Raw genomic sequence first — 13,553 nt, forward strand, 5'->3', positions numbered from 1 at the left:
CTGCCCTGTCGGTCGGGGGTGGGTGGACATCCCCGTATCAACTTCTGCGGAGTATTGCTTCTGCCATGACCTACGTACATGGGCCGAAGAGCTTGGAAATATCGATTGCGCTATCGTCTCAGCCCGGGCATTCCTCAATGCTAGAACCAACGTCTAATTGATGGACACGACGCACACGCATTCTGGAACTCTCGTCAAGAACAGCCGAGGACGGGGTCTACACCAACAGTCTACACCGGTACATGAACCTACATGTGCTCCTAAGGCCCCATCCTCACGCTCCTGTCTCGCTCGGTGAGTACGTACTGCCGTTTGTTGCTCTCTTGTGGCATTGCCCATCTGATTTCTCACGCACTCGCGTGTAAATTGAGGCGTTCTCTCCCACCATCAACTTATTCCTGTTACTGAATCCGGGCGGAGCGCACGGCGCAGATCAGTCAATGCGACAGATCCCCTGTTGTGCGTCAGTATTCAGCAGGTTGTACAGTGTAGATCTGCAACATAATCTATCCTCAGGGCCAAAGGGTCTGCCTCTGGAACCTTGCTAATTAACTTGTCAGTAATTAGTGGTCCGGTAGATCAACACGCTGTGCTACATACATCCGACGATCGACATCCAGAACAAACCTAGCCTAGCGCTTTTAGCAAAGAAAGCAAAAGAGAGAGGCATATGATCCACTCATATATAGTTAGTGCTATTCGCATGCTTCTTGAGTTCGAAGCAGTCACTTGCTCAATTGTCCGGTTTCCACGATAAAAAAAGGAAGAACGACTCTTAGATGTCCCTGGGCAGTTTTACATGAATAGTTATAATCGACCAAGCGGCAGCTCAGAGTGCGGTTTCGAAGTTGCTCAGCGGAGGTAGTACCGGGAAGCGCATGTGCGAAGGTCAGAAGAAATAAAGGGAGGTACATTTCGTCGCACACTGCAGGTAGAGTGAAAGAACGTTAAAGTTTGTCGTACTATATAGTCTTCAAGCGAACTGTGCTTCCATAACTTGAACCTATTTCCAAAAGCATAACGAGTAAACTACAGAACCATTGCCTTATCGTATCCGAGTTGACATAGTGGGCCTACGTGCTGGAAACTTACGGCGTCGACCAGGCAAAAGGTCCTGTTCTTTTGGAATCCTTACATTTAGTCGGCATCTCACGGTCATCCTTGACTATAGAGTAATGGAAAAGCACAGTAAACTTTCGTCTGTAAGCGCAACTGCGTGTTGATTGGACAAAAGACAATGCAGCTGATAAACTGAAGATACCATACGGTAAGTCGTGAAGTCCGATTCGTCCGACTTCGATTCGGGTAAGCTTCTTATGACTTGAAGCTCAGCCCTGAGTGCAAACTTGTGTCCATATCCACTTTCCGATACTTTCCAGCCAGCTAGGGACCCTGTACATTAGCACTCCCGTTCTGGTCACTATACCCGAAATGAGGAAGCGCCGGAACTAGTATTAAGAATATTCGAGGGCCCTCTCACGTTCATTCATGACTTACATAGCATTGACAATGGACAGAGGATGCCAACGGCTTACAGTGACTGCCCACCATAAGGGCATGTTTCCAGTTTGAGACATGAAGAGCGCATGTCGATTTGTTAATTGAGCCATCTACCGGGGCTTATCGTTGTCGACTTGACTGGATCTGCTCAACGATGATCGCGTCCAGATTAATCCGAGCGTCAAAGGACCGAAATCATCCTATTATGGCCCAGGGAAAATGTCCACAAGTAATCGGTGACATTTGCAGGGCCTCAGCGAAGAGCCTTGAGGATGACAGCAGTTGCAGGGCTGAAAAGACAGTGAGGCATATTCTCTCAAGGGTTATTTTACAAACTGTCAGACCCACAAGGGCTTACGTACGTAATAATACAAATACACCAGTACCCTCAAGAAGTCTATTGGAGTAAAAATACCGTGGCAAATGGTTCGCGGATCATTGTCGTCGTCACATACGTATCTTGTACTGAAGCGTCCCTTTGGGCACCATTTGCAATCAAACAATGCTCAGTATTGAGTTCTACCGGAACGTCGAGAGCCAGACCTCATTGGTGACGCGAGATGATCTCCGACGTACAATCGTGTTTTGTACTATGATCAAAAATGTAGGTCAGATGCTAGAGTATTAAACGAGAACATCGCTCATATTAGCACGACGCTCCTCGTGCAATTCATTCATAGACAACGCACCGTAGAATCTATAGGATAAGCTTCTTCAACGTCTGCCTTTTGTAGTCGACGACGAACATTGAGGGCGACCATAAAAGAGTTTGCATAGACTTCAATTAAGGTCGCGTTAGCCCATCGTCGCGGGTATAATTCTGGTATAGATCGTACCGCGACCCAGAACGAAGAAAAACGCCGAATAAATGAGAGTGCCAGGAAACGCCGAAATCTAAATGAGAATGAGTTCTCTTCCCGCTTAGAACCAAGCGAAGCACAATGACCGTAATCAATGAAAATATTGCACATAGACTAGAAGTCGGAATAAGTGTAAAACAAGTAAAAACAGAAAAGCAAGCCCACCTCGTGAGTATCCCTAGGAAAAGTAAATTTGTGAATTCCATCTTCAGATAATCTGCTACTACATACCTGTGTTCAGAGAGAAGATGATAAGCCTATTAACGATACTATCTGGTCTGCACAACCATAGAGGTGATGATCAGCATTCCCAGGCCCAATCAAATTCGCGCGCACCTGCGGAGCCCCGTCTTGGTGTTACGGAGCAAAACCACCATTGATATTGCGATTGATACGTTCCCAACGGCAGCTAATGCGTTGACGGACCTGGACAGATTCTAAGGGCCAGTGAAGTCCGAACAATTACGTCAGAAGTGAGTTCTCACCCTCAAGGACAGCAGTTCTGTGAATGTGGACATTTTCATCCTTCACAAGCTATATTAGCTATAGAACTTTGCATATCAACCAATCGGTACAAACCCTTCGACCGTGAAGGCTGGGTTGGTGCTCCACCATGAGTAATGGAATTCGGCAGAATACAGGTAGCAGTTGTCTTACCAAGTGAAAGCCCTATGGGATGAAAAGTATATTAGAGGTTCAGTCTTCCTGCAAGCAACCGGTAAAACAATACCAAATTCCGCTAGAACTAGTGCAGCCTAAATTTTTTTTGCGCATAAGTCACTCGATTAGCCGTAAGTCTGGACAGTCCTCACCACTAGACACGTTAAATACACGTTCTTCCCGCTTACTAGATTAAGCCGCTATAGCATGAGTATTCGTCTTTGCCATTAAGGGGCAGCAATTGGCTCACGTCGGTAGATGCGATATGTGAAGAAGCTTTCGTTGGCGGAATTAAGTGACGATCAGCGTTCCGCAAACGTTTTGAGGTTCGAAGCAGAGAGATTGAATGACAGCTTTGACTGTACCTTTGCACGAGAAGACCCACAAGGCTCTGTAATTATTTGCAGCATCTACCATCAGCGTTCATCATGAAAACGAGGACCTTGGACACTCACATTGAACAGCACTTCGATCTGGGGGGTTTGCAAGCAAGGTATTAGAACGGATTTTCGTCGTCTGTCTTTGGTGAAGACATCGTCACTTACGATGAGGCTCCTGCAAGCCGACATCGTGAAATGAAATGGGCGGCCCGTCAGAATCCAAGAAGTTGGAGGCTTTTCAAATAATGATCTGCGCACCAGACGAGGCTGCCAAGTTCCAAAGGATTCTCGAAGTTCATCACAAGGTACTTGTATACTGCGAATGACGGCAATCAAGCATGTGAACCGGGAGTAGCACGGCAGGAATGCGCGAAGACATATCGAGAATATACGGTTACACAAATGGGACGTGAGAAGCGCCAGGAAGCTTGGCAATTGAACGGAAGACTAACGCATATGGATTATGAAAGCCTGGTTCATAGAGTCGCACAAAAATACAGCCGCTACCTAGAACAATTCGGTAAGGAGTCAGCACGAAGAATAAATTAGGAACTTCACTCGCCAACGATTTCAGGAGCCATACGTCATCGTAATTAGCGTAGTAAAGCCACATTTGGACGCAAGACACTATTGACAGACCAGATGAAATGATCTGGTTAACACGCTGATATCGGGTTGAATTGTCACCTCCGTAAAGTCTATGAATACGTTTATGAGTCGAGATCATAATAGTGAGGAAGACCAACGTACATTCCCGCACAAGTTACACCTATGTACATTGCACCCATTCTTCAAAAATTTCACCACTTAAGCACCTGTCAAGAGCCAAATTTGTACCCACTACTTACGTAGTGTCGAGATTGGCTGGATCCATCTTGAACAATTCCAGCACCTGCTCACAGAGATCGATATGGATTGGTTACAAGGAAAGTTGCCTACTCCTAAAACCAAAGCCTTTGTAATACATCGCTTACTATTAAGGCGAACGTGTCGCGCGAAGACGTCAGTTTCTATGAGAGAAAAAAGGAAGTTGAGACTTACTGCACTAGTGCAGGGTGGAGCCTCGCTAACTTCCAAGACAACGAGGTTCTGTGTCTTTGGGCAAGCTTTGATGAATAGCGTTGTGCTGCAAACTTGTGCAGGTTCGCCCAGTGTAAATGCTTAAAACGGCTTTGCAGGAACAATATCCTCGTTTGTTGAGGCTACCCAAGTTGCAATGACGAAACTAAAGTAACCAACGGCGGAACCAGTGAGAGCAGAGGAATTGAATTGAATGATTTACGTAATGGACAGCCCCAAACAGCTCGAGGCTCGATGTCTGCACTGGCTGCAGTAATTCTTGATCAACGTCAACTCATTTGACTCATCGTGAAGTGGATGCTATGGCGCTTCAAGGATACTGCAGGACTAACGCGTGTTTTTGCTTTCAGTATCACTACACAAATACGCAAATGGCGGATCGACGAAGGAAAAGTCCCGTTGACACAGGCACTATGAACTTGACAACAACCACCTCCTGTCTTTCCACACTGTGACGTCCGTTCCGGGTTGATCTAGATCATCGGCTTCAAATAACTGTCGTTTGAGCCACTATCTGGATAAGAAGCCTTGAAGATCAAGGTGGACCTCTCGATGATAAATTCAGGCTGCAAGGAATCGAAGCAGGATGTTAATGAAGGCACATACAGCGTCCGCCGTTTCCGAGTCATCCATACAATGTATTACCTTACTGAACTGGGCACCGTCATGTTCAGAACCACTCCCTGACGCTCATTCAAATGTACCGCACTTCCCGGGTTGTCCTGGATCAATGGATCTGTTCGAGCAGTGGCAACTGAAGACCCCGACAACGCGGAACGCCAGAGAAAGGGGTGCTGCACAACAAAACGTCTGTTGACCCGTTGTACAACCTCAACTTTGGGTATCTCTAGGGCTTGCACCTCATGCATTTTTGTATTGACGGAGGCTCGCCTTCCTAACACCGATTTCGCTTTTGACGAGAATTTGGTAGAGAAGAGTGAATTGCGTCATAGATCACTGTCGTCTTCCTGAAACACCGAGGAATTTAGAGGCAAGCCTGTCTTTCACTAGTGGCGTTGATGAGTAGTATCATTCTTTCTGCTCCAGTTAAGCTGTTAAATGAAACGATATAGGATGCCGATCGTTGAATTTTGTTCGCAGCTTAAATGCTAAAATTCTATTTGGCGATCCCTTCCAATACAGGTTCAGGAACTCTACAAAAAATCTAGTCAATAATTCCTCGTTTCTCTTGATGTCTTGATCCGACTTCTATGACACGGTATTGATAGGTCCGTGGTCTTTACATCTCCGGGCATGAGCGGGTCTCCGCCGTAAGATTTTCTCAACAGCGGGCGCTGAATACTGCTCCATCAATAGACCCTCAGCCAGGAGGCTGTAGTTATGACACTTTTAACCGTCGGCGCACGATGCGGGATCCGTTTGAAGTGACTGTCTGTGTTTAATTTTAGATAGCAACCGATCGGACCGTCGTTTACAGCATTTGAAGACGCTTACTCCTCCTTTTCAAATGGACAACCCCGTGGAGTAGAATGCTTATCAACATCGCGCTGAGTGCCGCGGTTAGACTAATGACCGAAGTTGAAGCAGGATGTAATCGACATTCAGCGCCCTGTATGTCGTCATCCGCAACAACTACTTCTAAAACAGTGAGATCTTTCTACCTTCGATCTGTCCGACGGACTGAAGACAGAAGAACTGAATGCCAAACTCCAGGACCCTCGTTTCTCAATCTTATATTGGATATTGGAATGCAAGTATGACGACGTCATACTTGGCCGCGAAGTACTTTTATCAAGCTTTACGGGATAGACTAGTGTTCACCGGTATCTCCTGCGATGCAGACTAGGAGGGATTGCCCTACACTCGCATCGGAGTCAACTCCAGTTCCGCATGCAGATTTCGTCGTACCCTCATCTTGACAAACAAATTTACCACATACATGCGACAAAACTTGGCTCCAGGAGGGGGGCGCTTGGAATGCCATGTTTTGTTAGGAACTTGGAGCTCAACCCTCATGGTAAGGCTTAGACCTAGGAAATGTGGTGAATTTTCATGACCCAGTTTGAATTGCTTTACACAATCGTTCATATGCCAATGAGAAGGACATAACTGCCGCGGGCCGCTGCGCTGAGGTCAACTGGGCAGACTCATTTGTATTTTGTACTCGGATTATGACAGAGTTGTGGAAGACCTACAACATGCTGTAACTCCTTCCACACAATATTTGACAGCGGTTGTCGGGATGTTAATAAATCTAAATACGTCAGATTTTAGTTTTTTTGAATTATTACATGGATGGATTAACTTTCTGGAGCTACTTTTTCAGCAGCAGACTGTTGATTCTGCCTAAGTGCAGGCCTGAAGAATGAAATTCATTTCGTTTTGTGCCTGTGGTACAAGGATACACCACATTAGTCATCAATTGTTGTAGCTTCGTGAGGCACAGATACCAAATGTGGCCACTCACCTCATTAACGCGTTCGTTGCGAGCCGCGTTTTGACAGACTCGCAGCCGTGACAACTTCTCCTCTCTCATCTTCTACATACCACGGGGAAACGACTGAGCGACAGGTTGACACGCTCGCTGTGATCGTTTTACGCCATGGCGGAGGCCGGTGATGGGAACATCAAGGTCGTCGTGCGATGCAGGCCTCTCAATGCTCGAGGTGCGCTCATTTTCAATCCAAGCTTTCCGAACGCGTATTTCTGACTATTTCTTGTCTTTTCCGCTTGTCATAATCAATGTGTGGTGTCGCAACACTGAAGAGCTTGGGCGCGGCGCGAAGCCCCTCATTCGTATGGAGGGCAACTCAACCTTCTTGGATCCCCCTGAAGCTGGCGGCTCCCAAGCCCAGGCAATGTCAGGTCGACAGTCCGAGAAGAAAACTATGCAATTTAGCTTTGACAAGAGTTATTGGTCTGCGGGAGACAGAGATGATCCAAAATATTGCTCGCAACAGACACTGTACAATGACCTAGGAAAGGAGTTGCTGGAGCACGGGTTTGCTGGATTTAATGCGTGTATTTTGGCATGTGAGTGTTCTATCAAAAGGTGGAACGACTGAAATCTGACTCTCTCCGTAGATGGACAGACAGGTGTGGCATCTCGTATATGTATGCGTTTCATAGTCTGACGCGTCGCAGGTTCTGGGAAATCTTATAGTATGATGGGCTGTGAGTGGCTTTTGTTCGGGCCGTTTCATTAAATACTAATGGAAGGATTAGATGGTGCCGACAAAGGAATCATCCCTTTGACGTGTTCGGAGCTCTTTACCCGGGTAGATGAAAAGATGGCTGCGGATCCAAATACGAAGTTCACTGTGGAGGTTTCATACATTGAAATCTACAACGAGAAAGTGCGGGACCTCCTGAACCCGAAAAACACCGGTAATCTTCGTGTTCGTGAACATCCAAGCTTGGGCCCATATGTGGAAGATCTATCAAAGCTCGTCGTTTCCAGTTACGAAGAAATGATGACTTTGATGGACGAAGGAAACAAGGCACGGACGGTCGCTGCTACTAATATGAACGAAACTTCCTCGCGATCACATGCTGTCTTTACATTGTTGTTGACGATGAAGAGGCATGATGAAGCTACAAATTTGGATACGGAGAAGGTCTCTCGGATCAAGTGAGTAATACTAAATGAAATTCAACCCAGGTTGCTGATTATTTGCAGCCTTGTCGACTTGGCTGGTTCCGAGCGCGCCAATTCCACGGGAGCTTCGGGGCAGCGATTAAAGGAGGGAGCGAACATCAATAAATCGCTCACTACACTGGGGAAAGTCATTTCAGCGCTCGCGCTCGCTAGTCAAGGGAAAGGGAAGAAAGGGAAAGCGGAAGAGTTCGTTCCTTACCGTGATTCCGTGAGTGGAATTTTTTCGAAGGAGAAAGGCATCAGGAATAATGAGGTTTTAAGGTTTTGACTTGGTTGCTGAAAGACAGTCTCGGTGGCAATTCTAAGACGGCTATGATTGCTGCTATTTCTCCTGCTGACTATGAAGAAACTCTGAGTACACTTCGATATGCGGATCAAGCCAAGAAGATCAGGAATAAGGCTAAGGTCAATGAAGACCCGAATGCCAAACTTGTACGTGAATTGAAGGAGGAGCTCGAGATGCTGAGGGGTACGTGTACTGTGACAATTTGTGGAGCAGCCGTTCTCATATCTTTGCCCATTAGCTCGTGTCGCTGGCACTTCTTCCGAAGCTGTCTATGATCCGAAGGTCCCGCCTGAGAAGCAGAAGGTCACATATAAGGCTAAGGATGGTACAATCAAGACAGTCTCAAAGGCGGAGCTACAGGATCAGCTGGAGTCGAGCGAGAAACTAATGCAGAGTTTGAACGAGACTTGGGAACAAAAGCTCCAGCGTACCCATGACGTCCAGAAAGAACGAGAAAAGGCACTCGAAGAGCTCGGTATCACTGTCGAGAAGAACAATGTTGGTGTACATACTCCAAAGAAGGTGGGTCGATCTTGTCAATCAGGAGAAGCTGTTCTGTGCTGAAGAGATCTTCAGATGCCTCATTTGGTCAACTTGGTTAGCTCTTTTCAGGTTTTAATTGATTTGAGCTTTAACTTATCACGGTGAATTTTTTTTAGAATGAAGGTCAGATGCCTAAAATTTCGGGAAGAAAACATTCATTTACCCTTTCACAGATCCACTCATGAGCGAATGTTTGATCTATCAGCTTAAACCTGGAAAGACTATGGTTCGTGGTTGGTTCCTTCTCTGACAAGACGATGCCAGAGTTAATTCTGCGTTTAGGTCGGGAGGTTGGACAGCGAGAAGGCGCTTGCAATCCGTCTTAGCGGCGAAAACATCTCTGAAGAACATTGTTATTTTGAGAACACTGATGGAAAGGTAACTCTGCATGGACTGCCTGGTGGCTCAACAGTAAGTGCCCTTGTGTTTGAGTTTGGGAAAAGCTGGTGATAACGATGCATTCTAGTTCCTAAATGGCAAAGAGATAAGCGTCGATCAAGTAAGCAGGTTCAAGCATTTTGGGGAGCTTATATTCATTAATTACTCGTCAGTCGTACAAACTGCGATCTGGTTACCGCATCATTATGGGTGCGCTTTCATTTAATCAACGTCTAATCCCCTACTTAAGTTATGACTCAGGTGAACACCATGTCTTCCGTTTCAACAATCCGGAAGAAGTGCGGAGGCAGCGAGATAGGATCACGGCAAGGAGCTCACTGCATATGAGCATTACTGCGGCAGACTTGCAGGAGGGTGACGGTCAAGGAACACCAATCACCAGACCTGATTCGCCTACGTCATCGGCAGATTTGGCAGACGTCGATTGGAACTTTGCTAAGCGGGAAGCTGCATTTGCTCGACTGGGGCTTGATCCTGCTCTCGACAATCTTCCAGATGAAGATCTTAATAAGCTTTACGAAAAAATATCAAAAGTGAAGACATTGCGTGACATATCTTCTGCGAAGAGACCGGACAGTAGTCTCTCGCAGGCAGATGATGTTTGGAGCGAGTCTGGAAAGCCTTTGCCAAGTGAAGTAATGACCGATGACACGAGCGTTGATGCTGGTAGCCCGGATCTCGACAACGCGCTCAAATCAACGCAGAACAACCTCGAGTCACAGCGAGCGGATGTTGAATTCCGGCTGCAGTCAATGAGCGATGGCGGCTCCGAGGCCGAGGACCTGAAGGCTGAAAAAGAACAGATGGAAGCACAATTAAAGCTTGTCCAGGTGCAAATGAAGCGTATTTTGGAAGCGAAGGCCCGAGGAGCATCAACATCGGACTTGGAGGCAATAGATCCTGTGATATACACAGCCAGGCAGCTACGGCTGATTCGAAAGGTTCTGGACAAATGGAGGGCGCATCGATCGTTTTCCATGGCTGAATCCGTGCTGACGAATGCCGTCGCTCTTAAGGAGGCGAATGTCATCAGGTAAGATTCCTTCTTATTATAGTTTTCCACCAAACTAAAGCTTTATTACAGTAAGGAACTAAGGAAAGATGTATCATACAATTTCACTATTGCGTCCGGAGGTTCGCTTGCTGCTCCTAGATCATCATTAGCTTCTATCGCCGGTCTTGATGAATTCGGGGACGTTGTGGACCCTGTTCTTGCATCGGCCACCCAGCCATCCGTCGCAGTGAAGGTACTTGACAAGCGCCATAAAGCCATCTACATTTGGTCCTTGGATCGGTTACAACAGCAACTGCAACGCATGCGCAATCTTACGACGTTTATCGATAGACCATCTTACTCGCAGCATTTCTCCGCGGAAGAACCCTTCTATGATTCTCCTGCTCCCGACTTCTCATTTGTTGGTAATGCTGTTGTCTCGCTTGCGCCATTATCGAGGCGCATGTCATCAACGTGCATAGCCCCAATCTTCTGCAGATATACGTCTGAGGCAATTGGCTCATGTCGAATTGAGCTGAAGGTCACAAATGTTGTACTATCAACCAGACATACCAACGGCTCCGGCCCTCCTACCCGAGCTCCTTCGCCTATACCCACCTCTATACCTAGCGGGAGCAAACTTTCTTTCGTTTTGACTGTGGACACGGTGAAAGGTCTGTCAACGCATGACTTCACTGCTTCTCACATCCAAGTTCGATTATCATCCTTCTTCGGACCAACATTATCGTCCGAAGAGAACTACTCTTCGAATGCAGTGGATTTAGACGTATCGACGCTTTCCGATATGAAGTTGCGTCGAGCATTTACCATCGCCGTTACGTCGAAGGTTGCGCAACATCTTCGACTAGGATACGCACCGATAGAATTTTTCGCCCGAGTAACTCCGACCTACTTAGAGCGCCTGGAACGTTGGGACGAAATGCGCGAGCATCGTAATGTACCAAACGGTGTCTCCTCGGAAGCTCCGGGACCAAAGCGGGTTGCTCAACCAAACATGCGCCGCTCCGAGACAGATTTCCTTGTACAAGAAGTACATGATGTCGCTGTTTGGTTCCAAGTACGCGAGTTAGCACCCGATGGACAGTATACTCCCGTTCCTGTAATCTCTCAAACCCCTCTGGACCCAGGACGGTTCTCACTCCATCAGGGCTTGCAGCGCCGACTAACACTTACGCTTACTTCGAGCTCGGGGCGACAGCTGCCCTGGACTGAAATCACGCGTGTCCGTATAGGAAACGTCCGTCTTCTTGACCCCAAGGGCCGCGTGCACGAGTCTGCTTCCAAAGAAATGCATGACCTCACTGTCTTGAAACAGCAAGAAGTTGAGTTCAAGCCGGACGGAACTGGTTTCATTACAGCTACTGCTCTATGGGACTCCAGTGTGCATGATTCTTCGCTCTTGAACCGAGTTACAGCCTCAAATCATCGCGTATTACTCCAGGTGAACTGGTTTGTCTCCGTCACGACATGCAGTGACCCCATTCAGTTTACCATGGATATGGCAGTCGCCATGTTCACCCGTGACGCCGGTCCACCTTCCAAGTTCATGTCATTCTTTGGATCTTCTAAAGTCTTAACAAAGACCAGTTCAGTATTCGTTGTGAAGATGATGCCTCCACTCACGCGATCGCCTAACGAACTCTGGCGTCTTGACACGTCGGAGAAGTATGTACGCGGTGAAGAAGCTCTAGGAACGTGGAAGCCCCGGGGCATATCTGTTGTGGAAGACCACGATAGGCTCGTCATAACTGAACGACGAGCAGCTGATGTACAAGCAGTTCGAACAGTGCTCGCCGCTTCATCCGTTTCTGCTAGACCGTCCGAATCGGCAGCAATATGGGGTTCAGAAGATCTCCTTAGGAAGTCGCTTGGCCTGTGGCAGAAGAAATTTGGTCATGCGGGGAAGGTACCGGCTTTAACCTTGTTCTCTAATTCAATAGGTACTGATGCAGGCGCTATAGATTGTATTGAGCCAGGATCCGCCCGATACCGAGGCCAAGAAAAACATGCCACCAAAGGTCAACGGGTTGGAGTTTTTCATGGAACCAAAGTTTGTAGCCAGCGCTAAGCTGATTTCGCGGAGGTATGACGTCTTTATACTATTTCGCTGTCTTATTTCTAACTTATGAATTTCCTATTCCAGTGACAATCCGACGAAGAAGGGTCATCTCATGATACTTACCGACGCAAATGAAAATAAATGGGAACGACGTTGGTTTGTTCTGAAGAGGCAAGTGGTTTATTAAATACAGAACTGTATCTGATCTCATCATACGCACCCATTAGGCCGTATCTCATCGTTTACGCTCACTCTGACGAAAATGAAGAAACTGCAGTGATTGGTCTGACTGGCGTAAATATAGAATACAACCCAGAAATGGAGGCCCTTCTTGGAGTAAGCTCTTTCGCTTGTTCACAGTTTAATCGATTCCTTACCGTTCTTGGTTACCATGTACAGAAAAAATTTACTTTCACACTCTTTACTGCATCAAACTCTTATGCTCTCGCTGCTCCTAATGCAAAGGAACTCCAGTCTTGGACTACGAAGCTAGATCCAACGCGACTTCCGTCGTAAATGCCTTGCTATTTGATTTTCAGCCTCCCTCGGAATATACTATTGGATTGCTCGGTTTATACATCATTAATACATACCTGTATCTCTTGATACCTCGTGGCTCTTTTTATGCTTCTCTTATCAGCCTCTGACGGATGTCACATTCCTTTCCTCCCACCTAGACGATTGGGTGTCTAGGCTGCCTTTCCTTGTTCTATGCATTGGATCTATTTGGATTGCTTACTACTTTATTACATTCATTTACTACAGCTTCAATGCTTTATTACTCGTTCTTTACTTCTTTTAACCCTTTTATAGTGGTGATATGGGCGCCGTGTACGGTATTAGAAGAGAAGCGCTGTTTGGCAATAGATTGGTCTCGCTGAGCCGTCCTCGAAGAGTATAGATGTGTATTGATCAATATAGATTCCTGATAAATCGGGGAAGGGAAGCAATCCCGGGCGTGCATCGTGCAAGTGAGCCTGGATCTTACTCGACTCAAAAGCATGGACCTTGAGATGGGATTGGGCACTTTACTAACAAGAGAACGCGCCCATCTGGTCGCGACCGAGTAAGAAGCGAAGAAACTCAATAACTCATTCATAAAGTCAGGGCACTTGCTCAGTATAGTACACAGCTTCGAAATCACTCCCATCG

General features: G+C 46.8%; 3 protein-coding genes across 3 annotated transcripts; 1 reads left to right on the forward strand and 2 right to left on the reverse strand.

Annotated features, from left to right (window-relative positions):
- Window positions 1-1,794: 1,794 nt before the first annotated feature.
- On the reverse strand, window positions 1,795-4,466 carry FOMMEDRAFT_21324 (uncharacterized protein). The gene is made up of 23 exons (XM_007268042.1): window positions 4,442-4,466; window positions 4,249-4,373; window positions 4,151-4,189; window positions 4,088-4,098; window positions 3,963-4,027; window positions 3,853-3,907; window positions 3,659-3,716; window positions 3,566-3,575; window positions 3,476-3,493; window positions 3,386-3,411; window positions 3,271-3,296; window positions 3,173-3,207; window positions 3,091-3,115; window positions 3,018-3,029; window positions 2,940-2,955; window positions 2,846-2,885; window positions 2,697-2,797; window positions 2,592-2,638; window positions 2,526-2,538; window positions 2,447-2,474; window positions 2,337-2,394; window positions 2,190-2,278; window positions 1,795-2,116 (listed from the first exon to the last, which is right to left on the reverse strand). Exons 2-23 carry the CDS (start codon window positions 4,272-4,274, stop codon window positions 2,045-2,047), a joined length of 870 nt encoding a protein of 289 aa, XP_007268104.1. The 5' UTR covers window positions 4,275-4,373; window positions 4,442-4,466; the 3' UTR covers window positions 1,795-2,044.
- A 415-nt stretch (window positions 4,467-4,881) lies between these two features.
- On the reverse strand, window positions 4,882-6,387 carry FOMMEDRAFT_21325 (uncharacterized protein). Its single transcript, XM_007268043.1, has 4 exons — window positions 6,155-6,387; window positions 5,798-6,087; window positions 5,155-5,709; window positions 4,882-5,089 (listed from the first exon to the last, which is right to left on the reverse strand). Exons 3-4 carry the CDS (start codon window positions 5,347-5,349, stop codon window positions 5,042-5,044), a joined length of 243 nt encoding a protein of 80 aa, XP_007268105.1. The 5' UTR covers window positions 5,350-5,709; window positions 5,798-6,087; window positions 6,155-6,387; the 3' UTR covers window positions 4,882-5,041.
- A 570-nt stretch (window positions 6,388-6,957) lies between these two features.
- Window positions 6,958-13,136, forward strand: FOMMEDRAFT_141628 (kinesin-like protein). The gene is made up of 20 exons (XM_007268044.1): window positions 6,958-7,107; window positions 7,208-7,474; window positions 7,526-7,537; window positions 7,586-7,615; window positions 7,667-8,072; window positions 8,121-8,307; window positions 8,361-8,568; window positions 8,624-8,907; window positions 8,962-8,982; window positions 9,045-9,051; window positions 9,102-9,154; window positions 9,211-9,339; window positions 9,395-9,427; window positions 9,480-9,516; window positions 9,568-10,360; window positions 10,412-12,248; window positions 12,304-12,425; window positions 12,486-12,572; window positions 12,629-12,737; window positions 12,801-13,136. The coding sequence occupies exons 1-20, from the start codon at window positions 7,044-7,046 to the stop codon at window positions 12,915-12,917; spliced, it is 4,803 nt and encodes a 1,600-aa protein (XP_007268106.1). The 5' UTR covers window positions 6,958-7,043; the 3' UTR covers window positions 12,918-13,136.
- Window positions 13,137-13,553: the final 417 nt, after the last annotated feature.

Source organism: Fomitiporia mediterranea (assembly GCF_000271605.1).
Source record: "Fomitiporia mediterranea MF3/22 unplaced genomic scaffold FOMMEscaffold_8, whole genome shotgun sequence".
Lineage (NCBI taxonomy): Eukaryota > Fungi > Basidiomycota > Agaricomycetes > Hymenochaetales > Hymenochaetaceae > Fomitiporia > Fomitiporia mediterranea.